The 27,720-nt window shown below is 41.2% G+C and overlaps 1 protein-coding gene across 11 annotated transcripts in view; it reads right to left on the bottom strand.

Annotated features, from left to right (window-relative positions):
• pbrm1 (polybromo 1) overlaps positions 1-27,720 on the bottom strand; it is a 97,805-nt gene that overhangs the window by 59,638 nt on the left and 10,447 nt on the right. For all 11 annotated transcript variants that reach the window (XM_087994188.1, XM_087994196.1, XM_087994197.1 and 8 more), the window contains 10 exons: positions 25,305-25,452; positions 15,218-15,370; positions 10,719-10,841; positions 10,058-10,126; positions 9,477-9,575; positions 9,031-9,119; positions 7,457-7,548; positions 7,152-7,368; positions 1,498-1,639; positions 1,314-1,411 (listed from right to left, as the gene is read on the bottom strand). In XM_087994188.1, the coding sequence (XP_087850314.1) occupies positions 1,314-1,411; positions 1,498-1,639; positions 7,152-7,368; positions 7,457-7,548; positions 9,031-9,119; positions 9,477-9,575; positions 10,058-10,126; positions 10,719-10,841; positions 15,218-15,370; positions 25,305-25,452 (1,230 nt within the window). The remainder of the gene's footprint in view (positions 1-1,313; positions 1,412-1,497; positions 1,640-7,151; positions 7,369-7,456; positions 7,549-9,030; positions 9,120-9,476; positions 9,576-10,057; positions 10,127-10,718; positions 10,842-15,217; positions 15,371-25,304; positions 25,453-27,720) is intronic.

Genomic DNA, 27,720 nt, shown 5'->3' with positions numbered 1-27,720 from the left:
TTAACTCCTCTAATATTGTTCTTCCACTCTTCCTCCTTCCCTCCTCTGCAGTTGAGCTACCTATGGTGCATTGATGTGGCTCTGGCTGCATTCCAATGAGGAACCATCAACTTCAGCAAGATCCAAATTGAAAACCAGTCCGTGAGAGAGATGGACTCAGAATGCCTACACTACCTGTCTCCTTAGAGATTGTGTGGCGGTCACTGTTCTTGTCTCAGCTCACATTCTCTTATCCTGCACCTCTCAAAGTAGCATCTACATAGTTCTCAACCTCACAAATGTAGTATGAAGTCTCCAGCAGTTGCTAAAAATCTGAAACTCAAGTTTTGCAGCTGGTGACACTTTCTGAGCACGTAATTTTGTTACGTGTCCATGACACGCCACATTTCACAGATAATTTTCAGGCAGCACAGTGGTTCGTACTGCTGTCTCACAGTGCCAGAGATCTGGGTTTGATTCTAGTCTTGTGTGACTATGTGTAGAGATTGCTCATTCCACCAGGTGCTAGAGTTTCCTCCCACAGTCAGAAGCTGTGCAGATAAGTGGATTGGCCATGCAAAGTTGCCCCATAGTATCCAGGCATGTACATACTAGTGGACTAGCCATGGTAAATGTGGAAATAGGCTGGTGAGGTGGGTCTGGTGTGATGGTCTTCAGAGATGCAATGGGCTGAATGGCCTCTTTCTGCACTGTAGGGGTTCTATGATTTTACTTACAGGAAAATTTGAGAATTTCAAACATATTGAAACAAAATAATAAAATCAATATGTTGTAACTACTGACATTTACAGCATCAGGATTTGATGAACGTAAATTATTAGATTCTAATTTGACTAATATTATGACAAATATAAAAATGGCACTATATGTGATGCACAAACTGGGCTCCAATATCTCAAGAGCCAGAGGTTTTGGAACACTCAAAGCCATCTAGAATCTTCTTTTTCTCATTATAGCAATAAAGAAATCTATTCAAATCATATATCATGATGTGAGAAAATAAACAGAATTCAATAATGTATAAGATTGGATAATTATCAAAATAGTTAAAAGTTATGGAGTTATGGTCTTTATGACACAGAAAGAGGTCATTTTAATCTATTGTTTTAAAAGTTTACTGTAAGATCTGAAGGTTTAATATAGAAAGGGTTAAATTAACATTGCATTCTTCAGTTTTCCACTATACAAGGCATAAATAAAAATAGTTACGAACATTTTGGAACAATGTTCAGCCTTTCTCATAGCCTATATATTAGATTTATAAAATTATTTAATTTTAAATATTTTATTGCTATAAAATTTTTATGTTTTACCTCTTTCTCTTTGCACTGCCTGTATCAGATGTTACGGAAGATACCATACTGTCACCATCTTCAGTGTACTCTCTTCTAGCCAGCTCCTTTCTCTTTGCCTGAAGGAACAATTCTCAGTAATGTACCACAGATAAAATTTAAGAATATATAAATATTAAAACATATCACATTGCTATTTTTATACCTGCATGATTTGCTGCAGCTTCAGCACTCGTTTAAAGATTGCAGAATTAGGAATATTATAGCGCTTGGCATTTTCAAACATCAGGTTCATATCAGCCTCCATCTGGTCCAGATTTTCAAATTCATTGTTCTTCAATTTTTGTCTAATTAAAAGAATAAAATATAGTATCAGATTCACTACACATGTAAAATTTTACGTTATAACAGCGATATTTCTCTTCAGTATCCTGAGGAATCTTAGTTTCCAAAATCATTGGGAAACATGAAGCTTTGTTACACCCAAGCAGGCTTGCCCAATTTTCAGTTAAATGAAAACTATAATGTGCAATGAATGCAGAATTTCAATAGGTATATACACAATGCAATCTCAACACAAATTGTATTATAAAGAATATGTTACAGCAAGCAACAGTAGTAAATACATTACATTCTAGGTTTACAATTATTTGTAATTACAAGTCCATCCAGTCTGGATGATTTATCCATCTTCAGATCTTTCAGTCTTCCCAGCACCGTCTTTTAAGTAATGACCTCTACTCTCACCTCTGCCCCGACTCCCCTGAAGTTCTGGTATGCCAGTGGTGCTTTCACTATGAAGACCAATGCACAGTAGCTATTTAGTTCCTCTTCCATTTCTTTGTCCCCCATTCCTACCTCTCTAGCCACATTTTCCAGCTGTCCAATGTTCACTCTTGCCTCTCTCTTACCTTTCAATCTATTTTAAAAACCTCTTGCCATCTTCCTTCATTTTACGAGCTAGCTTACCCTCGTATCAACTTCTTCCCTCCTAATTACTTCTTTCATTGTCCTCTGCTGGTTTTTAAAGGCCTCCTAATCCTCTGGCTTCCCACTAATCTTCACCACATTGTATGCTTTTTCTTTTGCTTTTATGCTGTCCTGTCATTCTTCCCTTAGTATGTTCCTTCTTCCTTGAGATGAATTTCTGCTGAGCTTCTCAAATTATCCCCAGACATTCCTGCCAATGCTGCGTCACCATTTTCCCTACTCAGCATCCCTTCCAATCAACTCTGACCAGCTCTTGCCTCAAACCAAATTCGATTATATTGTGGTCAGTGCCTTCGGGGTTCCTTCACCTCGAGTTAGATTTGTATTTATAATTTATGCAGTAATTAACAGACAGCAAATTCTTTATTATCTGAGGTGGATAGGGCCACAGACCTCCTGCACACAAAACAAAAATGGTAGACATCGGTCTTACAGAAATGTATTTGGAAAGGCAAGAACTGATTAGGGATAGTCAACATGGCTTTGTGCGTGGGAAAACATGTCTTGCAAACTTAATTGAGTTTTTTGAAGAGGTAACAAAGAGGATTGATGAGGGAAGAGTGGTAGATGCGATCTATATGGATTTCAGTAAGGCGTTCAACAAGGTTCCCAATGGGAGACTGGTTAGCAAGGTTAGATCTCATGGAATACAGGGAGAGCTAGCCATTTGGATACAGAACTCACTCAAAGTTAGAAGACAGAGGGTGGTGGTGGAGGGTTGTTTTTCAGACTGGAGGCCTGTGACCAGTGGAGTGCCACAAGGATCAGTGCTGGGTCCACTTCTTTTCATCATTTATATCAATGATTTGGATGTGAGCATAAGAGTAAGTTTGCAGATGACACCAAAATTGGAGGTGTAGTGGACAGCAAAGAAGGTTACCTCAGATTATAATGGGATCTTGATCAGGTGGGCCAATGGGATGAGAAGTGGCAGATGGAGTTTAATTCAGATAAATGCGAGGTGTTGCATTTTGGGAAAGCAAATCTTAGCAGGACTCATACACTTAATGGTAAGGTCCTTGGGAGGGTTGCTGAACAAAGAGACCTTGGAGTGCAGGTTCATAGCTCCTTGAAAGTGGAGTTGCAGGTAGATAGAATAGTCAAGAAGGTGTTTGGTATGCTTTCCTTTATTGGTCAGAGTACTGAGTACAGGAGTTGGGAGGTCATGTTACGGCTGTACAGGACATTGGTTAGGCCACTGTTGGAATATTGCGCGCATTTCTGGTCTCCTTCCTCTCAGAAAGATGTTGTGAAACTTGAAAGGGTTCAGAAAAGATTTACAAGGATGTTGCCAGGGCTGGAGGATTTGAGCTATAGGGAGAGGCTGAACAGGCTGAGGCTGGTTTCCCTGGAGCATTAGAAGCTGAGGGGCGACCTTACAGAGGTTGATAAAATCATGAGGGGCATGGAAAGGATAAATAGACAAAGTCTTTTCCCTGGGATGGGGGGAGTCCAGAACTCGAAGGCACAGGTTTTGGGTGAGAGGGGAAAGATATAAAAGAGATCTAAGGGACAACTTTTTCATGCACGGTACATGTATGGAATGAGCTGCCAGAGGCAGTGGTGAAGACGACTGCAATTGCAACTTTTAAAAGGCATCTGGATAGCTATATGAATAGGAAGGATTTGGAGGGTTATGGCCCTGGTGCTGGCAGATGGAACTATATTGGGTTGGGATATCTGGTTGGCATGGACGAGTTGGACTGAAGGGTCTGTTTCTGTGCTGTACATCTCTATGACTTTGTATCTCCTATCGACAGTGAAGATCCGTGTGGCCCACTGTGACCAGTGAATTAGGGGGAAAGAATTATGTGTAGGGCCAATCTTGCAAGTTTCAGATCTACGGGGAGCAAATTCATGTGCAGAATGCCAGTCAGTGTTGCTTAAACAGGTAAAGGTAAATGTAACCGTAAACGTATAATACTTGTATGGTCCAAGCTGATATCTTCTTTCATTTTAGGACTGTGTTTATTCAATACCTACAAGTATTTACTTGGGCTCCATTTTTTAAAATAAGTCTGAAATTTACTTTCAACGTATTTCATCAATGTGTTTCCAATTCTCAAAATTCTGCCCGTGTCTCACCCACCCAACACCTCTCTCATATCAACAAATACCATTTCTCTGCACTATGTGCCACTCTCTGCTGAATAGAAAATGCAGGCTGCCTAATCAACATCATAATACTGAGAAAATACTTCAGAGACTGTGCATCTGAAATAAAAACAAAGTGATGAAGGAATGCAGTTGGTCTGGCAGCATCTGTGAAGGGAAAAACAAGACTTAACATTTTAAGCCAGATGACTTTTCTGAACTCATCAACATATTGGTTCATGGTTTTCTTTAATAGTATGACTTTGGGTGCAGGAAAATGACTAGATATTAGATTACATTACAGCGTGGAAACAGGCCCTTCGGCCCAACAAGTCCACACCGACCCGCCGAAGCGCAACCCACCCATGCCCCTACATTTACCCCTTACCTAACACTACGGGCAATTTAGCATGGCCAATTCACCTAACCTGCACATCTTTGGACTGTGAGAGGAAACCGGAGCACCCGGAGGAAACCCACGCAGACACGGGGAGAACGTGCAAACTCCACACAGTCAGTCGCCTGAGGCGGGAATTGAACCCGGGTCTCAGGCGCTGTGAGGCAGCAGTGCTAACCACTGTGCCACCATGCCCCCCAACCCCTTGAACCCTCCAATCTTTCTATCCTCCCGGTTGCAATAACCAGATGAGGAATTTGTCTATTTATAATAATTATAAACCTGGAATCTAACGCATTTAGTACTGTTGCTTTCTGTGACATATCCTTTAGAACAGAATTTGCAAAGTCTCATTTGCAAATCTAGCAAATGTCTCTAATTCTAACCTAGAGTTGAGACTTTTTCAGAGAAATGCAGACATAAGATAATTGTCCACAGGTACTTTGCTTCCTGGCAAATTACCATGTATTCATTTGTGGGACTTCCGAAAGGTCTCAACACACATCTTTCAGGATACACCTGATCTCCAACTTTCCAGATCCTGAAAGATCTGGGTCAATATTGCTACGAAACTTGAATCCTAATTAAGAAATTTGTCCTGGAATAATACTGGTATTTTGGAAGCAGTTTTCTTTGATGATAGTTCCTGAAATTTTAACTGATATATTGCAAGGAAGTAGAACACACAGTCCTCCAATAATAATAAGCCCCTTGCATGTAAACCTGCCTTTTCAATGCTGGAGAAAACAATTCTGAATTAGATAAAGTGAAGAACTGTAGATACTAGAAATCTGAAACAAAAGAAAATGCTGGAGAAACTCAGCAGGTCTGGCAACATCTGTGGAGAGAAAACAGAATTAACATTTTGAGTTCTGGGGAAGAACGATCACTGGAAGGCTCCTTTGGGGCCTTGGATGGAGGTAAGGGGGGAGGTGTGGGTGCAGGTTTTGCAATTCCTATAGTGGCAGAGGCAGGTGCAAGGAGGGGAGGGTGGTTTGTTAGGGGGCGTGGATCTAACCAGGTAGCCGTGGAAGGAACGGTCTTTGCAAAACCGGTGCCCACACCTCCCCCTTTACCTCCATCCAAGGCGCCAAAGGAGCCTTCCCCATCCATCAAAGTTTCACCTGCACTTCCACACATCACTTATTGTATCCTATGGTCCCGATGCAGTCACCTCTACATTGGGGAGACTGAACGCCTTCTCACAGAGTGCTTTAGAGAACATTTCGGGAACACTTGCACCAATCAACCCCACCACCCCATGGCTGAACATTTCAACTCCCCCTCCCACTCTGTTGTGGACATGCAGGTCCTGGGCCTCCTCCATTGTCACTCCCTCACCACCTTTCGCCTGGAGGAAGAACGCCTCATCTTCAGCCTTGAGACCCTTCAACCCCAGGGCATCAATTTGAATTTCACCAGTTTCCTCATTTCCCCTCCCCTCATCTTACCCCAGTTCCAACCTTCCAGCTCAGCACCGCTCTCATGACCTGTCCCATCTATCAATCTTCCTTCCTACCTATCCGCTCCACCCTCCTCTCCGAACTATCACCTTTACCGCCAATCACCATCCACCTATTGCACTCAGCTACCTTCTCCCCAGCCCCACCCCCCCTCTCATTTATCTCTCCACCCCCCCCCCCCCCACCCCGAGGCTCCCAGCCTCATTCCTGATGAAGGGCTCCAGCCCGAAACTTTGATTTTCTTGCTCCTTAGATGCTGCCTGATCTGCTGTGCTTTTCCAGCACCACTCTAATCTTAACTCTGATCTCCAGCATTTGCAGACCTCACTGTCTCCCTTTTATAATGACCTATCTATTGCCAATTGAAATAGTCAACCGGTAGCAATTTTAAAACCATGCTGCTGAACAAAGTGACATTTAGTCTCTTTTATTAGAAGGACTAAGCACACATCATGGATCACAAATGTGAACCTTCCAAATGTGAAAAATAATTAATCTGCTTCAAGATGCAGTTACAGAACATAGAACATAACAGCACAGTACAAGCCCATCAGCCCACGATGTTGTGCCGAGCATTTATCTTAATCTAAGATCAATCTAAGCTACACACCTCTCAATTTGCTGCTGTCCATGTGCAATGTCCCTAATGTCTCAGACTCTACTACCGCCGCTAGCAGTGCATTCCACACACCCACCACTCTCCGACGGAAATGTTTAATCCACATGCTTAATTGTGTAATCAAATAATTCAAGAAAGAAATAAACCTCCCTCTTGTCCAAAATACAAAATTCAACATTATTTTGATTAAAAGTACCACTGAAAAATACATGCATGCTTTTTTTATTAAGCCATAATTTTTCAAATGATCTTAATCAATAACATTATTTTCCAAAGGCTAAAATTACATCCCTCACCTAATTTGTTGCAGTGACATAGGATTTTTGATTTGTTGGTAATAGTCAGGATAATCTTTCTTGGAGGGCAGGCGAAGGAAAGGTTCAGCCAGAAGTTGACCCTGACTGTTCCTGTAACTTCTAACTACTTCATACAGCTGGTAAAGAGGGCTTGTAACATCAACAGACGAACCAATGCTTTCTCCTTCAGAATCACCATCTTCATAACGAGTGACTGCTGTAGAATCAAAAGGATGTGTGTAGAAAAACCAAAATAGCCACTTCTAAAAACGTTTTAATCAAAATATACTACCATAGTGTCTTACCACCTAAACCACTTTCTTCTTCACTCTCAGATCCATACTGCAAGGCCATGGTAATTGCCGATAAACGATCCCCTTGAGCTGACCTTCGGTTTCTGTGAATGCAGAATTTCAAATTAACCTTTTGGAATTCAGAAAACATCTTTTGCTCAATTGTTAACTTTACATGTTTTAATTATGCTGTATTTATTCTCATGTAGTATTGTTCAGTATTAGTCCAGGAAATCGATATGGGTGAATCACCGGGTAAGAGCAGAGCAGGGAGATGGGCAATCTGGAAGTTGCTCAGTCTACAGTGATAATAGCATTTTAAAGTTGTCGGAGAAATTTGCTCAAGAGGTTAGAGATCACAAAACACAGCTCGAAGTGAAATTGACAAACAGTTTATTGCAAGCGATATAGCTGCAAGAGAAGTTGCCTAGGCTGACATAGAACTTACAGTCTGTACAGGTAGATTAGATTTCTCTTCCCAGAGTTGAGGATGAGACCAGTTTTATAGTGATGCACACAATGAGGCTGGTTAAGAAATGGAAAACTACAATGTATCTCGAGATGGAGTAATCTAATTACAAGGATGCTAATTGGAAAACAGTTATCGGATGAATGTCCTGTTCCTTCACACAATGCAACATCCTGACAGTACTGATGGTTCCATTCCTCTTCACAGGTAGGTGTTAATGTCTCTTCTGAAGTGGTTAGGTGATTCCATTGTCCTGTTCCTGGAGCATGTCCTTGCTGGTGACTCTCTGTCTGACATGCTCTTTGGTATTGCTGAGTTGTGAAACTGCCCTTGGGGCTTTGAGATATCTGTGGTGCTCTGTCATTGTTAACGAGCTTGAAGTCTATCCTCTTGTCTGCATGGGGTGTCTGATTTGGCTTGTGAGCCTGCTTGGGAATTCTGGGTGTTCTGGGTACAGTTTGGCCAATTTTGCTTTTGTGAGCCTATCGTGAGTTAGCACATCTTTTCCTACAAAAGTGCAACTACAGATCACTTGGTTAAAGACCTTTTGTAGAATAGCTGACATAGCGATAGGTGCAGGCAACTCCTGATTTGAGAGGTTACTAGAAATGTTGCAGAGCTTTATGCAGAGCTTAATGTAATTAATTGTAACTATTTTGTTGTTAAAAAATATTTTTACTCTTTGTCCCAAACTTATAGCTAAAATATCATCAGGCCAAAAGGAATTTTAAGGACACTTTGTGTGATTGAATTGGCTTTCTCTTTTCATCATAATCAGTTAAACTGGTAACTGTTTGCTGCTATCTGAATTGTTGTTTTGCCACTAGGTCATCAATGTTCTCCCTACGTATTCAGTTATGAATTGTTCTTGTTTTGTGAGCCAATCAGAGATGTTGACTTTGCATGCATCATGTCTGATGTATGACAGACATTTTCTACATACAAGGTATTAATTTAAAAGAATGCAAACTATAACAATGTTTTTTAAAATTTTTTTTTGTTTTCACGTTTTCCCAAAAATCTTAGTTTGCAAAAATGTACAGCTTACAGTGTTGACAGATAAAAGAAACAAATCAATTGTAAACATTTTCTTCAAATGTCATTTTTTTTAATGTACCTGATTCGGAGGCTAGATTTAGTAGGCTCCAAATTATGCTCGAGTTCAGCTCTCTTCTGATTGAATACTTTCTTAATGGTATTTGCATCCTACAGAGTTGGAAAAGATATTTTCATCATCAAAAAGATCAATAAGTTGTCTTTGCCAGTTCCCAAATTGTGGACATGGATATGTTATCATCTGGTATAATGCTCTACTCCTGAGTTAAACAACAAAGTTATTAATGCAAAAACTCAATAATACAAGTATCTTAACAACATGGTTACTTAAATCTTATGAGAAAGAAATTAAAGACTTGCATTTATATTGCATCATTCATGATCACCAGAAGTCCTAATTCTTTATAGTAAATGAAGTATGTTTGAAGAATAGTGACTATTGGAATGTATGAAACACTGTGTTTAGTTTAAGAGAATAGGTTGGACTTCAATTTTTCTCACCCTTACCTTGAAGATTGGAGACCCTGGCTCATTGTAGGTTTTTGCATTCCTTACTAAAAGTTCAATATCTCTAGCCATCGCATTGACACTTTTATAAAAGCCATTCTGTAAAATTAAATTGGTATGTTCATACAAAAAGTAAGTATTCACTTTAAAAAGTTAAATTTACATGTTTAGAAAATATTCAGATGAAGCAACAGTGGCACAGAATAACTCCTCATTAAAGTGAGGCAATGACCTAGTTTATTGTCACTGAACTATTAATGCTGAAACCCAGGTAATTTTTTGGGGACTCAGGTTCAAATCCTGCCATAGCAGATGGTGAAATTTGCATTTAATAAAAATTAAAATTCTAATGATGACAGTGAAACTATTGCCGATTGTCATCCATATGACTAATGTTCTTCAGGGAATGAAGCTGCCATCCTTATCTGGTCTGGCCTGCATGTGATTCCAGACTTGACAGCAACGTGATTGATTCTTAACTCCCCTCTGGGCAATTAGGGATGACAATAAATGGTCTAAAGAACTGTTCATGATTTCAGCTGTAAATTGAGAAGGAAAATAAAAAGACAAAACTGCAAAACCTGAATCCTCTGGGCAATTGTCTTCAGGTCAATTGGTTCTTTAATAATTTCGTAGTAGTCAGGATATTGCTGCAAGTATAAACAATTATTCATATATTAAAACATTGTCATGTTTTCCAGAATGTGACAAGATTGATTCAATATAAACTTCAGTTTTACTGTTTGTTAGAACTTAGCTAACAATGTCCACTGAATCCAAGTTTTTAAATTTGAGAAGTTAATAAGATGTAATAACAACCATAATAAATCAACCGTAACTAGCAATGTGATTGCTCAAATGCACCTCCTTTGGATCTCAACTTTGCAGGCTAGAAATTGTGTTTATTTAGAACTCTCAACATTGAAAGAACTTTGTATTTTTCTGAACTCATGTGGGGACAGGCATTTCTTCACAGAGACCATAAGACATAGTAACTGAGTAAGCCATTTGGCCCATTGAGTCTGTTCTGCCATCTAGGATTATGGAAAAAGGCAGGAAAGTGGAGTTAAGATTTATCCAATCAGCCATGATCTCATTGAATGGCACAGCAGACCTGGTGGACCAAGGACTGCTTCTGCTCCCATGTCATGAGGTGTTAACAACAATAGATTGTCAAAGACATTTTTCACAATGAAATCACTGAAATGTATCAGTTTATTGATCTGGAATAGAACTACTCACCACTTTAGAAGGCAACTTTTGAAAAAGCTCACTAATGAGATGACCTGTTGGGTCAACATATGTGGCAACAGCTTCAAAAAGGTGCTCTAATTGTTCCTTCAGATTATTATAATGTGTTGCACTCTAAAAAAAAGAAAATAAAACTCATCAATTTTATCCATTGCCATAATTTTAGAGTACAGTCATAAAGGTCTGTAGTACAGAAAAAGGCCCCTCTAAGTCTGCACCGCTCAAAAACAAGGATTTAACTATTCTAATCCAACGTTCCATCTACTAGCCCATAGCCTTGTATACCTTGGCATTGCAAATACTCATCCAAGTATTTCTTAAATGTTATGAGCATTTAACTTCTAATAAACAGTGAGTTCCTGACTCCCATGATGCTCTGGTGAAGCAATTTTTTCCTCACATCCTCACTAATCTTCCTGCACCTTAACTTCAATCTATACCTACTAGTCATTGATCCTTCTACCAAGGGAAAAGGTTCTTCCTGTCTCCCCTATCCATGCCTCTCATAATTTTATATCTTAATCATGTGACCCCCCCCACCCCCCTTAGTCTTCTCTTCTCTAAAAGGAATACAATTCCAGTCTATCCAATCACTCTTCATAACTAAAACTCTTCAGTCAGCCAACATCCTGGCAAATCTCTGCACCCTCTCCAGCACAATCACATTCCACCTGTAATGTGAATTCCAGAACTACACACAATACTCTAGATGTGGCTTAACTTTTTATACAGTTCCAGTATTACCTTCCTGCTCTTCAACTCTAGACTTCGACCAATAAAGGGAAGTACCCCATATAATTTCTTAACCGTTTTATCTACTTTAAGGAATCAGTGGATATGCACACCAAGGTCCCTCTGATTCTCAGGGTTTATTATGTTTGTCCTGTCCATCACCTTACACCTATCTGGACTGGATTTCGTCTGACACTGATCAGTCCATCTATGTACTCCTGTAGTGCACAGCTAGCCTCCTCACTATGAGCTACCCCATCAACTTCAAAAATACTAATCAACCCTCCTGCATTCAAGACTAATTCATTTCTGTCAGGCACCAAAACTGATCCCTGCGGAACCCCACTTGACACAAAAACACCCTTTGACCATAACTCTGTTAATATATGGATTCAACTCATCAAACAGAAAACAAAATTAACATTTCAATTCTGATTTATTTTGATTAAAATGATTCTGAAAATCTCAACACCCAAAAATATGCAAATTATAAAGAAGACATATTTGTTGCCCATTCCAAATTATCATTGAAGAGGTGGTGGTGTTTTGTGTTTTTGAATCACTGCAGTTCACTGCAATCCTACAGGTGCAACTACTGTAGAAGGGAATTTGAATTTTTGTGCCAAGAATACTGAAGGAACAACAAAAGAGTTTCAAGGTCAGGTATTGTGCAGGTTGGAGGGAACTTGTAGGTGCAGTCTAAATCAATGGGTGGGAATCAGATAGCTTCCCAGTCAGATCTGGAGTCAGGCAGGGCTGCCCTCTCTCTCCTGCCTTGTTTGTGTGCTGCGTGGAGCCATTTGCTGAGTCCATCAGGAAGGATGCGAGCCTGGGAGGGGTGACTATTCCTGGCAGCAGGGGCCTACAAGTGAAGGCCTCCCTGTACATGGATGATGTCGCCGTTTTCTGCTCGGATCCACTGTCTGTGCACAGACTCATGTGCATATGTGACAAGTTCATATGGGCCTTGGGGGCCAAGGTAAACCGAGTGAGGCCATGCTCTTTGGGAACTGGGCTGACCAATTCTTGATCCCCTTCACCGTCAGGACCGACCATCTGAAGGTGCTGGGTATTTGATACGGGGGGGCTGGGGCGTGTGCCAAGTCTTGGGAGGAGCATATCAGCAAAGTGAGGCAGAAACTGGGCAGATGGAAGCTACGGTCGCTCTCCATCGCAGGGAAAAAAACCTGGTCATCAGGTGTAAGGCACTGTCATTGCTGTTATACGTGGCACAGGTCTGGCCTATTCCCAGAACCTGTGCCGCTGCAGTCTCCCGAGCCATCTTCCATTTTATATGGAGATCAAAGATGGACCGGGTCCAAAGGGACTCGATGTATAAAGATCTGGGCAACGGGGGGAAAAAACAGACCCAATGCCACCCTCACCCTGATGGCCACCTTTGTGTGTGGCTGCATCAAGCTGTGCGTGGATCCCTGGTACGCAAACACCAAGTGTCACTACGTACTGAGGTTCTACCTGTCCCCGGTGTTGTGAAGGATGGGCCTGGCCTCGCTGTCACTGGTCTTCTTCCTATCAGAAACATGATGTGAAACTTGAAGGATTTCAGAAAAGGTTTACAAGGATGTTGCCAGGGTTGGAGGATTTGAGCTATAGGGAGAGGCTGAACAGGCTGGGGCTGTTTTCCCTGAAGTGTCGGAGGCTGAGGGGTGACCTTATAGAGGTTTACAAAATTATGAGGGATATGGATAGGATAAATAGACAAATTCTTTTCCCTGGGATCGGGGAGTCCAGAACTAGAGGGCATAGGTTTAGGGTGAGAGGGGAAAGATATAAAAAAGAGACCCAAGGGGCAAATGTTTCATGCAGAGGGTGGTATGTGTATGGAATGAGCTGCCAGAGGATGTGGTGGAGGCTGGTACAATTACAACATTTAAGGGGCATTTGGAAGGGTATATGAATAGGAAGCGTTTGGAGGGATATGGGCCAGGTGCTGGCAGGTGGGACTAGATTGAGTTGCGATATCTGGTCGGCGTGGACAGGTTGGACCGAAGGGTCTGTTTCCATGCTGTACATCTCTATGACCCTAGTTGGACCATTCCATATCACCTGTCCTTCGTGGAGAAGTTTATGAAGAAAAACACCTTTAACCACAAGTCCATCAGGAAGTGGTCAGCACGCAGTGTCCTTGAGACCCTTCGGGAAAAGGAGAGGGCGGATCCTGTCGAGCGGTTCCCTGAGCAGACTGTCAAAGTCATTTGGCAGAATGCCTCATTGCCAGAACTTTCCAACAAGCACCAAGACATGGCTTGGCTGGTGGTGAGAAGGGCCTGTGGGATCCTTTATGCACGCCCGGAGTCTCTGCCGCACTGCATGCTGCCCTCGAAACGGCTGCAGGGAGGACGAGACTGTCACACACCTCCTTCTGGAATGTCCCTACGCAGAAGAAGTCTGGAGAGGAATGCAGTGGTGTTTGTCGAGGTTCGTCCCGAGCAGCACCGCGACACGGGACTCCATGCTCTATGGTCTGTTCCCCAGACGCACATAGAGATGAACATCAACTGTGCCTGGAGGATCATCAAGTCAGTGAAAGACGCTCTTTGAGCGTTCCGAAACCTGTTGATCTTCCAGCTGAGGGAGTTGACCCTGACTGAGTGTTGCAGACTGGCACATTCCGAGGTCCAGGACTACGTGTTGAGGGACGCGCTGAAGCTTGTGGCAGCTGCCGCCAAGGCGCGGCGGGGAACATCTGCTGTGTAACATCTGCCTGCCTAAGAAGAACAGGGGGCTCACCCAGTCATTTGGGCTCCGCTGATGCCTCAGCAGAAGAACTGGATAGTAAATGTACAGACTTGTATATAGGAAAAATAAATTTTGATGTCTGTATATAAAGCAATGTAATGTGTGCACAAGAATGGCATGACCAATTATATAGAGATCCAAATAATTTTATGAACAAAGTATATTTTTGAAATTAAAGAGTACTTGTAGGTGCTGGGGTTCTCAGGTTAACTGTACTGTATGAAACATAGCACTGCCTTTGTCTTTCTTGATTGGAAGAGACCATGAGTTTGGAAGGTGCCACCAGAAGGGTTGGTGTGTCACCTTGATCTGCAATATGAATAATTCCCACAATACAATATTTAGTTGACACAAGTTGAACTTTATACCAGTTATCTGACTAGCATGACACATTTACGAATTTGAACAATTGTCAAATTTCTTACCTAAAGGAATAAAGTAGGCGAATTTGAAAAAAAATGTCAAATACTAGAGAGACACTGAAATAAGACTGATATAGAAACCTTCTGATTTACATAGCATCTTTCAGGATCAACCAATGTCTGAAAATGCATTACGACCAATTAAATATTTTTGAAGTACAGTTAACTGTACTGTATGAAACATAGCAGTCCATTTGTGCACAGATCCATCTGTTACAAACAGCAATAAGCCGAAGACCAGATTATCTATTTTATGATTATGAAGCTACTGAAGAACACAAATTGGCTATGACATGGGATATCTCCCCTGCTTTTCTTTGAAATAGTATTGTGGAATCCAACCTAAGAGCACTTAATGAAGCTTTAGTTTAACATTTCATCTGAATCTCTGCACCTCAAACAATACAGTATATCCTTCGTACTGCAATGGAACATCAGACTAGATGGTTGTGCCGCAACCTGCAGTGAGTGAACCCACAACCTTCTGACGAACAGACAACTTTGCTAACAATTGAACCAAAGCTGACTGATATACATGGTCGCAAGCTTTCCCTAGACAATTAAAACTGCCCTCACATCTTCGTCACCAGTTGTACCAGGGTTATCCTGACCATCATAATCATCCTCTTCTTCTTCATCTTCATAATCTCCCCTCTGGACAAACTCATTTCTTGTTCTTGTATACAAATCCCACAATTTACTTGCAGCTTTGCATTCAGCAGAATCTTCCTGTAAATGATAAAAGAATGAATTAGATTAGATTCCGTACAGTATTCCCTATCAGCCCAACAAGCCCACACTGACCCTCTGAAGAGTAATCTACCCAGACCCATTCCCCTATCCTATATTTACCTCTGACTAATGCACCAAACACTATGGGCAATTTAGCAAGGCCATTTCACCTGACCTGAACATCTTTGGATTATAGGAGGAAATCGGTGCACCCGGAGGAAACCCACACAGACAAGGGGAGAATGTGCAAACTCCACACAGACAGTCGCCCGAGGTTGGAATCGAACCCAGATACCTGGTGCTGTGAGGCAGCAGTGTTAACCACTGAGCCACTGTGATTCAGTGGTTAGCATCAAAATTGTTTCAAATATATAAATATCGCATGTTATATATTTTATAATCATAACTTGCATGAATATGTTTACTGTAATCCATGTGTGCAGTCAAACGAATAAACAGTGATACAATAGAGTCACAGACTCAAAAAAGTTAGTTCTACATTACAAGACAGAAATTAAGCTTGTATTTTAACCAGGGAAATATGTTCTACTTCACACAGTAATTATGATAATTCAAAGTATAATAAAACTTAAGTTTTGATAATGTAGTGAGCAGTATTTTCTCTACAGTGCATTTGTATGTGTATGCACAACAACTCAGATTGAACTGAGCAGGTGGTTCACAAGTAGCCATGTTTAAAGTCATAGCCCAGATTTTCTGATCAGGAATGGACAGTCTAATTCTGACTCTGATCAATAAAAACTTATATATTTACCTTTCACAATTCTTCTGAGTGATCTTCTGTTGGAGGATCCATCAGAACCATCTCATTACAGCAAACCTTAGAGAGAGCTAAGAGAAGCCACACCACGTTTTTACAGCACTAACTGCTGTATTCTATTAACTGAATCCTAAATATTCTAAAGCTTCCGGCAAAGTTACGTATAGAGGGCAAGGGTATCGTGGGGAAGAGAAAGGCTAAGTAAGGGAGTTGAATGTCAGGTGACAGGGTGTTGGATGGGTAAGATAGCAAGTACACAGGGTTGCAGGAACATAAATGGTGGGTATAAGGTAATATGTGGGTTGGAGTTAATCAGGTTGGATCAGCAGCTGGTTAGGTTGGGTGGGGTATTTGAGCGTCACAGAAAAGTCAGTTAGTGGGAATTGGTCAGATTGATTTGGGGTAGTCGAGGTGAGCGGTTTGGTGCAGTTGGGAGAGGCTTGGTAATGGGGGAAACAACATGTGGTATGAGGAGGAGTTGTGGAGAGGAGCGATGCATGTGATGAGGCGAGGGGCAGTTATACAGTTACCCAACAGTTACAGCAGCTTTTAATCCAGCTACCATTTTCTGCACAACCATTCAGATAGGTACTGTATAAAGGACTGTTCAAAGTCTCCAACCCTAACTTTAAAGCTCAAGGTTCCTGGCAGGCAAGGGAGATGCTCATTGGAAGTTCAACCTTATGGGCAATTCCTACAAAGGCCTTGCATCAGGGCTTCTGAGAAGCCCCAAAGTACATGCACACAGCTGGGCAAAAACATAAAAGGTACCACACACTAAAATAAACTAATTCAATACAACAAAATAAAGCAGAGAAAACACTGAGTAATGTGGCGTACGATTGTGAACATATGAACAATTCACATTCCTGCATGCCCCTGATAACCATTCAATCCCATGCTTAATCAGAATCTACATCTTAAAAGTATTTATGGACTCTGATTCCACCAACTTTTCAGGAAGAGAGTTTCAAAGACTCTCAATCCTCAGAGAAGACATGTGCTTCATCTCTACTTTAAATGTGCGCCGCTGATTCTTTTAAACAATAGCCTCAGATTTTAGATTCTCCTGTAAGAGGAAACCTCTTCTCCATTCACATCTACGCTGTCAAGACCCCTCAGGATCTACATGTTTCAATCAAGTCACTTCCTAGTTTTCTAAACTCCAGTGGATACAACAGTAGCTTGTCCAGCCTTTCTTCATAAAATGACCTCATTCTAGATGTTGTTCTGGGAAACGTAGTCTGAACTGCTTCTAATGCATTTAGCCCACACTGACCCTCTGAAGAGTAACCTACCCACAGCCATTATCCTATCCTATATTTACCTCTGACTAACGCACCAAACACTATGGGCAATTTAGCAAGGCCAATTTCTTAAAGAAGTAATACTAACCAATACTACACATGGTGCTCCAAATTTTCAACGAAGTGTGCAGGAAGACATGCCAGGAACAGCAGCAAGAATACTTAAAAATGAGGTGTCAGCCTGATGGAGCTACAAAACAGCACTACGTGCATGAAAAACAATATAAGCAGCAAGTGATAGGCAATACTAAGTGAGTGGACATTCAACAGATCAGATCTAAGCTTTGCAGTCCTGCCACATTCAGGCATCATTAGTGGTGGACTATTAGAATGATTCATCGGAGAAGAAGGTTCCATAAATATGCCCACACTCAGTGATGGGGGATCCCAACACATCAGTACAAAAGATAAGGCTGATGAATTTGCAATAATTTTCAGCCAGAACTGGAAGACCCTTCTCAGGTTATTCCAAGATTCCAATCATTACAGATCCTAGACTTCAGGCAATTCTATTCCTTCCATGTGCTATCAAGAAATGGCTAAAGGCAATGGTTACTACAAAGGTTCTGGGCTCTGACAACATTCCAGCAATAATATTTAAAGCTTGTGCTCCAGAATTTGCTGCTCCCTGGCCAAGCTGTTCCTGGATAACTACAAAATTGGAATGTATTTGACATTGTGGTAAATTGTCTTGGTATGTCCTGTACACAAAAAGGAGACAAATCCAACCTGGCCAATTACCATCCCACTAATTTATTCTCGATTTTCAGGTAAAGTGATGGAAGGGGTCATCAACAGTTCTATCAAGCAGCACTTGAGATAAATAACCTGCTCACTGATGCTAGATTTGACTTCTGCTTGGGCCAGTTGACTCTTGAACAGATTACAGAGGAACCTCGATTATCCGAATATCAATTATTCGAATTTTGGATTATCCGAATGGGATCTCAAGATCCCGATAGAATCATTACGTTAAAGTGCTGTTTCAACTCTGATCGCGTCTTTTGTTTACAGGTACAATGATTAAAAACGAACTCCCCCTACTGAAATGCTGCTGAGAACAGTCCTGGACAGTCAAGGCACCATCACTACATGACTGACCTCCTGCCCTCTTCCTCTCCTCTCCACCCCCCCCCCCACACACACACACACACACTCACTTTCCCTAGAGTTCTACATTGAGGTGAACCCTAAACTCCTCTTCCCCAAATAATCTCTGCAACATTGTCCTGCACAGAGAAGAGGTGGAATCTGTCAAAATGTTGCAGTAAAAAGTTGTGTGCGTGTGTGCACGCGTGCTTGAAGACTTACTCCACAAAGGCAGGAGCAATCTTACTGTTGGTGTCCAGTCTGGCTGCCTGGGTGGGGAGCTCAGACGGGAGCACGGATGGCGGGTGGGGGTGGACGGGGTGCGGGGTTGGGGTGAATAGGGCTGCGGGGCGGGGGCGCAGATGGGGTTGCGGACGGGGTTGGGGGTAGACGGGGTTGGGAAGGTGGGGGCTTGCGCGGTGTGCTACTACATAGTCTCCTGAACGAGAAGCAGACTTCACAGACTTTCGAGCCCCAGAGGAAATCAATTAATCGAATAATCAATTATCCGAACACAATAGTGCCTGCTCACCTCGTTCGGATAATCGATGTCCCTCTGTATAACTTTGATTCAAAGATGGACATAGCAGGTAATCCTCAGAGGGAGTAATTCATCGATCTCAAGGCTGCATTTGATTAAGTGTGCAATCAAGGGGCACTAACAAAGCTAAATTCAATGGGAATCAAGGTGAAAACTCTCCACTGGTTAGATTCATACCCCGCGCAAAGTAAGATGGTTGTTGTCATTGGATGTTAGTTACGTCAGCTCCAGGACATCTCTGCGGGAGCTTCTCAGGTTAGTATATGGTTCTAGGTCCCACTATCATCAGCTACAACATCAAAGACCTTCTCTCCATCATAAGGCAGAAGTGGAGATGTTCAGTGATGACTGGACAATACTCAGTACCATTCACACGCATATTGTACCTTTCACCTACTCCTCAGCTAATGAAGCTATCTGGGTCCAAATGCAGAAAGACTTGGACAATATCCAGACTTTGGAGACTGTAATGTTGGCAAACAATATCCCTGACAAGAGAGAATCCAATTATCACACCTTGACATTCAATGGCATTATCATTTCTGACTCCTGCATTATCAACATCCCAGGCATTACCACTTACTAAAAACTTACCAGCTGTAATGTTGGCTCCACATGCCAGGCAAACAATATCTATGGATGCCTTGAGATCATTAATTAATCCCATCTCATTGGACAATGCCAGGTCTAGTCCAGTCTGCTCTCTGGTTTGCTCGAAAATATGTTATTCTAAGAAACTTTCCTGAAATATTTTATGAACTCCTCACATAGGTTATACCCGAAACATCGACACTCCTTCTCGTTGGATGCTGCCTGAACCCCTGGCTGAGCTTTCCAATGCCACACCTTTCGACTCTGACTCTCCAGTGTCTGCAGTCCTACTTTCTTCATATAGGTTAATTTTGTCCAGATGACTTTTCCAGTTGATAGACAGATTAAAATCTTCTATTGCTGTATCTTTCTGACAACCTATATTATTTCTTTTGTTTTGTGCTACACTGCAATAGTTACTTTTAGCGTGCTTGTACACCACTCTTGCCTAAATTGATAATTTCTTATCTCTATCCAAACTGTTTCCACATCCGTTTCCAGAACTTAGGTCATCCTTCTCTAGTATGCTAACACTGTCATTAACTAACAGTATTATTCATAAACATCCTGTACACTTCAGGATTCAGGTCATAATCCATGTCATCCATGTCTCTGTAATGGCTATTAGATTGTGCCTGTTCAGGTAACTTTCTGACTCCTTGATGCATCTCAGTATTATTGCTCAGCACCCAACATTTAAACTCTGGGCCAATGCTGCTTTAACTTTAAACATAGAGGCATAGAGATGTACAGCATGGAAATAGACCCTTTGGTCCAACCCGTCCATGCCAACCAGATATCCCAACCCAATCTAGTCCCGCCTGCCAGCACCTGGCTGAATTAAACTCCAGCTGCCATTTCTCAGCCCATTGGCCCATCTGGTCAAGATCCTGTTGTAATCTGAGGTAACCTCTTCGCTGTCCATTACACCTCCAGTTTTGGTGTCATCTGCAAACTTACTAACTGTACCTCTGAGGCTCGCATCCAAATTATTTACGTAAATGACAAAAAGTAGAGGAACCAGCACTGATCCTTGTGGCACTCCACTGGTCACAGGCCTCCAGTCTGCAAAACAACCCTCCACCACTACCCCCTGTCTTCTACCTTTGAGCCAATTCTGTATCCAAATGGCTAGTTCTCCCTGTATTCCGTGAGATCTAACCTAGCTAACCAGTCTCTCATGGGGAACCTTGTTGAACGCCTTACTGAAGTACATACAGATCACATCTACCGCTCTGCCCTCTTAGTTACTTCTTCAAAAAACTCAATCAAGTTTGTGAGACATGATTTCTCACGCAGGAGGAGAAAGTGAGGTCTGCAGATGCTGGAGATCAGAGCTGAAAATGTGTTGCTGGAAAAGCGCAGCAGGTCAGGCAGCATCCAGGGAACAGGAGAATCGATGTTTCGGGCACAAGCCCTTCTTCAGGAATGAGGAAAGTTTGTCCAGCAGGCTAAGATAAAAGGTAGGGAGGAGGGACTTGGGGGAGGGGCGTCGGAAATGTGATAGGTGGAAAGAGGTCAAGGTGAGGGTGATAGGTCAGACTGGGGTGGGGCGGAGAGGTTGGGAAGAAGATTGCAGGTTAGGAAGGCGGTGCTGAATTCGATGGATTAGACTGAGACAAGGTGGGGGGAGGGGAAATGAGGAAACTGGTGAAATCCGAGTTCATCCCTTGTGGTTGGAGGGTTCCTAGGCGGAAGATGAGGCGCTCTTCCTCCAACCGTCGTTTTGTTGTGGTCTGGCGATGGAGGAGTCCAAAGACCTGCATATCCTTGGTGGAGTGGGAGGGGGAATTGAAATGTTGAGCCACAGGGTGGTTGGGTTGGTTGGTCCGGGTGTCCCAGAGGTGTTCTCTGAAACGCTCCGCAAGTAGCCGGCCTGACTCCCCAATTTCTCACGCACAAAACCATGTTGATTATCCCTAATCCCTATTCCTGATGAAGGGCTTTTGCCCGAAACGTCGATTTTCCTGCTCCTCGGATGTTGCCTGACTTGCTGTGCATTTCCAGCACCACTCTAATCTAGACTCCGGTTTACCTAGTTGATTTTAACCTTACTGCGAATCCTCTTGCAAGGATGCCTGTCTTGAAGAAATTTTCTTCCTCTCTCTACAAGAATCTCAGTGAGTCTCTCTCTCACTGCAACCCCCAGCTCTATTCCTGATGAAGGTCTTTTGCCCGAAACGTTGATTTTCCTGCTCCTCGCATGCCGCCTGACCTGCTGTGCTTTTTCAGCACCACTCTAATCTAGACTCCTATCCCTAATCAGTGCTTGCCTTTCCAAATACATGTACATTCTGTCCCTCAGGATTCCCTCCAACAACTTGCCCACCACTGACGTTGGGCTCACTGGTCTATAGATTCCTGGTTTGTCCTTACCATTCTTCTTAAACAGTAACATCACATTAGCTAACCTCCAGTCTTCCAGCACCTCACCTGTGACTATCGATGATACAAATATCTCAGCAAGAGGTCCGACAATCACTTCCCTAGCTTCCCATGGAGTTCTAGGCTACACCTGATCAGGTGCTGGGGATTTATCCACCTTTATGCGTTTCAAGACATCCAGCACTTCCTCCTCTGAAATATGGACATTTTGCAAGGTATCACCATCTATTTCCCCACAATCTATATCTTCCATATCCTTTTCCACAATAAATACTGATGCAAAATACTCGTTTAGTATCCCCCCCATTTTTTGTGGCTCCACACAAAGGTCGCCTTGCTGATCTTTGAGAGGCCCTATTCTCTCCCTAGTTACCTTTGTTAAAACACTTTGGATTCTCTTGAAATCTATTTGCCAAAGCTATCTCATGTCCCCTTTTTGCCTGCCTGATTTCCCTCTTAAGTACACTCCTACTACCTTTATATTCTTCTAAGGATTCACTCGATCTATCCTGTCTATACCTGACATATGCTTCCTTCTTTTTCTTAATCAAACCCTCAATTTCTTTAGTCATCCAGCATTCCCTATACCTACCAGCCTTTCCTTTCACTCTAACAGGAATATACTTTCTCTGGATTTTCATTATTTAATTTCTGAAGGTTTCCCATTTTCCAGCCATCCCTTTACCTGCGAACATCTGCCCCCAGTCAGCTTTTGAAAATTCTTGCCTAATACCGTCAAAATTGGCCTTTCTCTAATTTAGAACTTCAACTTTTAGATCTGATCTATCCTTTTCCATCACTATTTTAAATCTAATAGAATTATGGTCGGTGGCCCCAAAGTGCTCCCCGATTGACATCTCAGTCACCTGCCCTGCCTTATTTCCCAAGAGTAGGTCAAGCTTTGCAGCTTCTCTAGTAGGTGCATCCACATACTGAATCAGAAATTTTTCTTGTACGCAATTAACAAATTCCTCTCCATCTAAACCCTTAACACTATGGCAGTCCCAGTCTATGAGGAGAAAGTGAGGTCTGCAGATGCTGGAGATCAGAGCTGAAAATGTGTTGCTGGAAAAGCGCAGCAGGTCAGGCAGCATCCAGGGAACAGGAGAATCGACGTTTCGGGCATAAGCCCTTCTTCAGGAAGAAGGGCTTATGCCCGAAATGTCGATTCTCCTGTTCCCTGGATGCTGCCTGACCTGATGCGCTTTTCGAGCAACACATTTTCAGCTCAGTCCCAGTCTATGTTTGGAAAGTTAAAATCCCCTACCATAACCACTCTATTATTCTTACAGATAGCTGAGATCTCCTTACAAATTTGTTTCTCAACTTCCCTCTGATTATTAGGGGGTCTATAATACAATCCCAATAAGGTGATCATCCCTTTCTTATTTCTCAGTTCCACCCAAATAACTTCCCTGGATGTATTTCCAGGAATATCCTCCCTCAGCACAGCTGTAATACTATCCCTTATCAAAACTTACTTCATTTGTTTTGCACTGGTGCAATTTGGCATCAGGAATGCTCATCCATTTCCTGCAGCTTTGGCACATCACTGGTTCTGCAGTCCATAATGCATTCCAATTGATAACTTAGCTATGCAAATATATAATTGCATTAAATATAATTTTATATATTTTATTAACTTTATCACCAGTTGGTAAATTCTGTTGAACTTCAGGAACTGAAATAATTTTATTCTCTTACCAGATGGATAAGATGGCAGGTGGAAACATGAACCCGGACCTTCTGGCATAGACGCAGGACACTAACCCTGTGCCCAAGAGCCCTAGGGCATGCTAATGCTGTATGTTTATTCAGGTTATTCAGACATGTTGTGACACACCTCTGGAGGGTGGCATCGCCGCTCAGAGGCTAGGACTACTGCCCCACAGTGCCAGGGATCAGGGTTCCACATCATCCTTGGGTGAATGTCTGTGCAGAGTTTGCACAATCACCCCATGCTTGTGTGGGTTTCTACTGGATTAGCCGGTCAGATTAGGTGGCTTGGCAATGCTAAATTGTCCCATAGAGTTCAGTGATGTGCAGTTTAGATGGATTAGCCATGGTAAATGTGAGGTTACGGGTATAGAGTGGGGGGCTGGGTCTCGGTGGGATGCTCTTTGGAAGACTTGATAGGTCGAATGACCTATTTTGGCATTGCCCAGAATCTAGGATTCTACAGGGCAAGTATCTGGAGTTTGTGGCACAAAGGTCGGGAACTGTATTGTTAGCTGCACTCAAGTTCTCAGTTGTACTGTGTTTCATAGTTAATTTACTATATAAAAAAGCTATCTGACACCTTTGATGAGAAATTGATTGTAGCTGCTTCTTAATTAAACCCAACTGCTGTTCAACTGGTGGTCTTGTTAAAAGTCCTGTTTAAGGCTAAGAACTGCAGATTTCAGTTAAATGCCAGCTATAAACAAAATTAGATTTAAACAAATGCTTGGTAGTACAGAGCATTAAACATTGCTAAAATTACACCATAAATTGAAGTTTTACATCAAAACTAGGAGGCAAGAAACAGCCAATTTTGTATAACCTAAGAGTCGGTGCTGATTGTTTGTTTGCGGGCACCTGCCTCTCTTTTAATTAGACCTTAACATCCACCAACTGCAAGTGCTCAGTGAATATCATTATTTTAATGCTGTTTACAGAAACTTCACTTCCAGGATAAACATAATTTAAAATATATTTTGAAGCTACTGTACTTAAATCTCCACCCGGGCTCATCCCGAAATTCAATCATCATTTGTAAAATTATCCTTTATGAAATTATCCTTCATATAATTATTTATGTTTTAATGTATTTAATGTAAAAAATAATTAGAAAACTCCCATATCACAAAATACTTTAAAATATTTTCTTAATGGAGCATTACTATCTGTGGAACAAACCAAATGATAGATGAATTCCTTTGTGATAAAACTAGAAAGACAGGAAAAACTACAAATGCTGATAATTTCAAATAAGAACAAATTTTTACATGATTCTGACATCTGAAAAAAGAAAAGCTAAGTCAAGATTTTGTCTGAAAAGCTTCCTTATTGTTCTGACAAAAATTCAAACATGAATCTAATCCATCAAAAGTTGATGGATCTGTTTTATTGTAAGATAAAATACCATTCAATTCAAATAACTTTCAGTTATACATTAACTTTAAAAAATGGTCAATGACACTTCATGAATGTATGAACAAAATTAAATTGGTATCAAACCAATCAAGGACACATTACCTTATAGTAGGCTTTTGCATTATTAACCATAAGCTGAAAATCAGAAGTCAATTGATCAACATCATCATATTCTTCCATCTTCAGTTTCTGCTGGATCTTCAAAAGATCAATGGGATGGGAGACCACGTCATAATAATCAGGTTGGTTCCTGTGTTGCAAGATATTTATACATAAATTATGTATGCATTTCAAATGCCTATAACAATTAAAATTTAAAGACAGTAGTTACTAATTAGCGTACTTCCAATTTACAGCAATTTATTTCACACTGTTACAAACTCATGAAAGTACATTTCATTTTTTTAACTACACTCTTCAACGTTACCAAAAAAAACTTAAAACAAATCCAATCTAGCATATAACAGCCCCCTCAGCCCACCCTCAATCATTAGCAAAATTATGGAAGAGATCATCAACAGTGTCATTAAGCTGCATTTACTCACTAATAACCAGCATGCTGATGCTCAATCAATGCTGTTTGAAATGTTCACACCTTATCAATGAACAAAAGGCAGTTCACAAATAGGTAGTATAGATCATAACTCCTATCATTAAAGGAATATTATACATAATATACAAAAAATGAATAAAAAGAATCTTTTTCAGAATTTTAATAAGATTTTTAACTACTTTTTACAAAAAGATGGAAATGAGAAATATAACAGAGATGTTTAAAAGGGTCAATTTTTGAAATTCATTCTGGAATGTAGGCATTGCTGACAAAGCCAGTATTTGTTGCCCATCCCTAATTGTTTTTGAAAAAAATGATGATGAGCTGCCTTCTCGAATTGTTGCAGTCTGTGTGATGACATGATGTCAGAGAGGAAGTAAAACAATTTTGATCAAGTGAGAATGAAAGAACTGCGATATACATCCTTCAAGATGGTGTGTCACTCAAAGGTGTTGATGTCCTCATTACAAGTAGCAGAGGTCAAATGTTTCAGAGATGCTATTGAAAATGTTTTAGTCAGTTTCTGGGATACATCCTGTAGATGATACATACCACAGCCACAATGCTTTTGTATTGGAGGAGGAAATGAATGTTTTAAGGTGGTGGGGCTGATTTGTGCTGGATGGTGTTGAATCTCTCCAGTGTTATTACAGCTGCCTTCTTTCATCTAAATGGTGGGTATTTTGTCACTCTCCTGACCTGTGCCTTTGAGGTTGTGAAAGGCTTTGGTCACTCAGGTGGTGAGCCATTTGCCATGGAATACCATAGCCAATACATGTTCATGCACCTAAAGATTCATCCAGCTGATCCAGTTATATTCCTGGTCAATGGAATCCTTCAGGATGTTAATAGTATGCAATTCAATGGTTGTAATGTTATTGAATATCTAGGAAGATGGTTAGACTCTCTCTTGTCGGAGAAGTCATTGCCAGGCACTTATGTGACACAAATGTTACTTTCTATTTATTACGCCATGTTTAAGTATTGTCAATTCTTGCCTCACATGGGCACGCCTGACTTCATTTTTGAGGAGTTATGAAAACTAAAATGAATATCGTGGAATCATCATGAAACATCCCAGTTCTGACCGACCATACTTTGGATAGTGTGTTATTCATGAAGCAACTGAACATTGCTGTGCTTAGAGTACTTGTGCTCAGAACCAGCTTTAAGGTTGTCCTGTGGCCAATCTGGCTGCTCTTGAAGAACTAATATATTTTGATTTTCTTAAATTTAACGTGAAGACTGAAATGGACCAGTGAAACATATTGTTTGCTATCAGTGACGGCTTATAACTTCCATTTTGGAAATCATTAATAACCTTACAATCAACACATTGATAAGCTCACTTAATTTTAAAAAACCCGCTGAATTCCATTCATAAAGTTAACTTTGAATTGTAGCATTAGTTGCAAAGTTGCACAATGCAGAATTTTTTTTGATAAGCTTCCTGCCAAAATGAACTAATCCACAGTTAACTGATAGTACCACAATCATTATAGCTCGTGCATTTTTGCTGACAATCGTGCATTCAATGTTGTTGAAACTCAGAAAATTATTTCCTTTCAGCTGTAAAGAAATCCACAATTTTACTATTTGTAGAATGTAATCAGTGGCCAAACAACTTGTTCCCATTGTCATAAGTACATAATGACAACATTTAGAACAAGGCTTTGATTTTCCAATGACCTGATAATCTGCAATGTAGATATGAGCTATGCATGGGGACCCTACAGAATCTCCAATATAGCAGACTGATGGAATTACCTGGAAAATTGAAGATTCCTCTGGGCAATTCCTCCATGCCTGGAACTCTTGCAAAGTATTCATTTAAATTAGAAAATTGAGAGGGTTCTGCTGCGATAAATTGTTCCTTAGGAAAAGTTAGATTATTAAAAAGCCTAATTCCTAAGCAACTTTTCAACTGACGCCCACACTCTCTACTACACCTTCCTGAGACCTCTT

Source organism: Chiloscyllium plagiosum, unplaced genomic scaffold (assembly GCF_037043375.1).
Source record: "Chiloscyllium plagiosum isolate Xiang-an unplaced genomic scaffold, Cpla_swu_hap1 HiC_scaffold_14, whole genome shotgun sequence".
In the NCBI taxonomy this organism is placed as follows: Eukaryota; Metazoa; Chordata; class Chondrichthyes; order Orectolobiformes; family Hemiscylliidae; genus Chiloscyllium; species Chiloscyllium plagiosum.
Note: the sequence above shows the minus strand (reverse complement) of the source record. Positions and strands in the feature narration are given on the sequence as shown.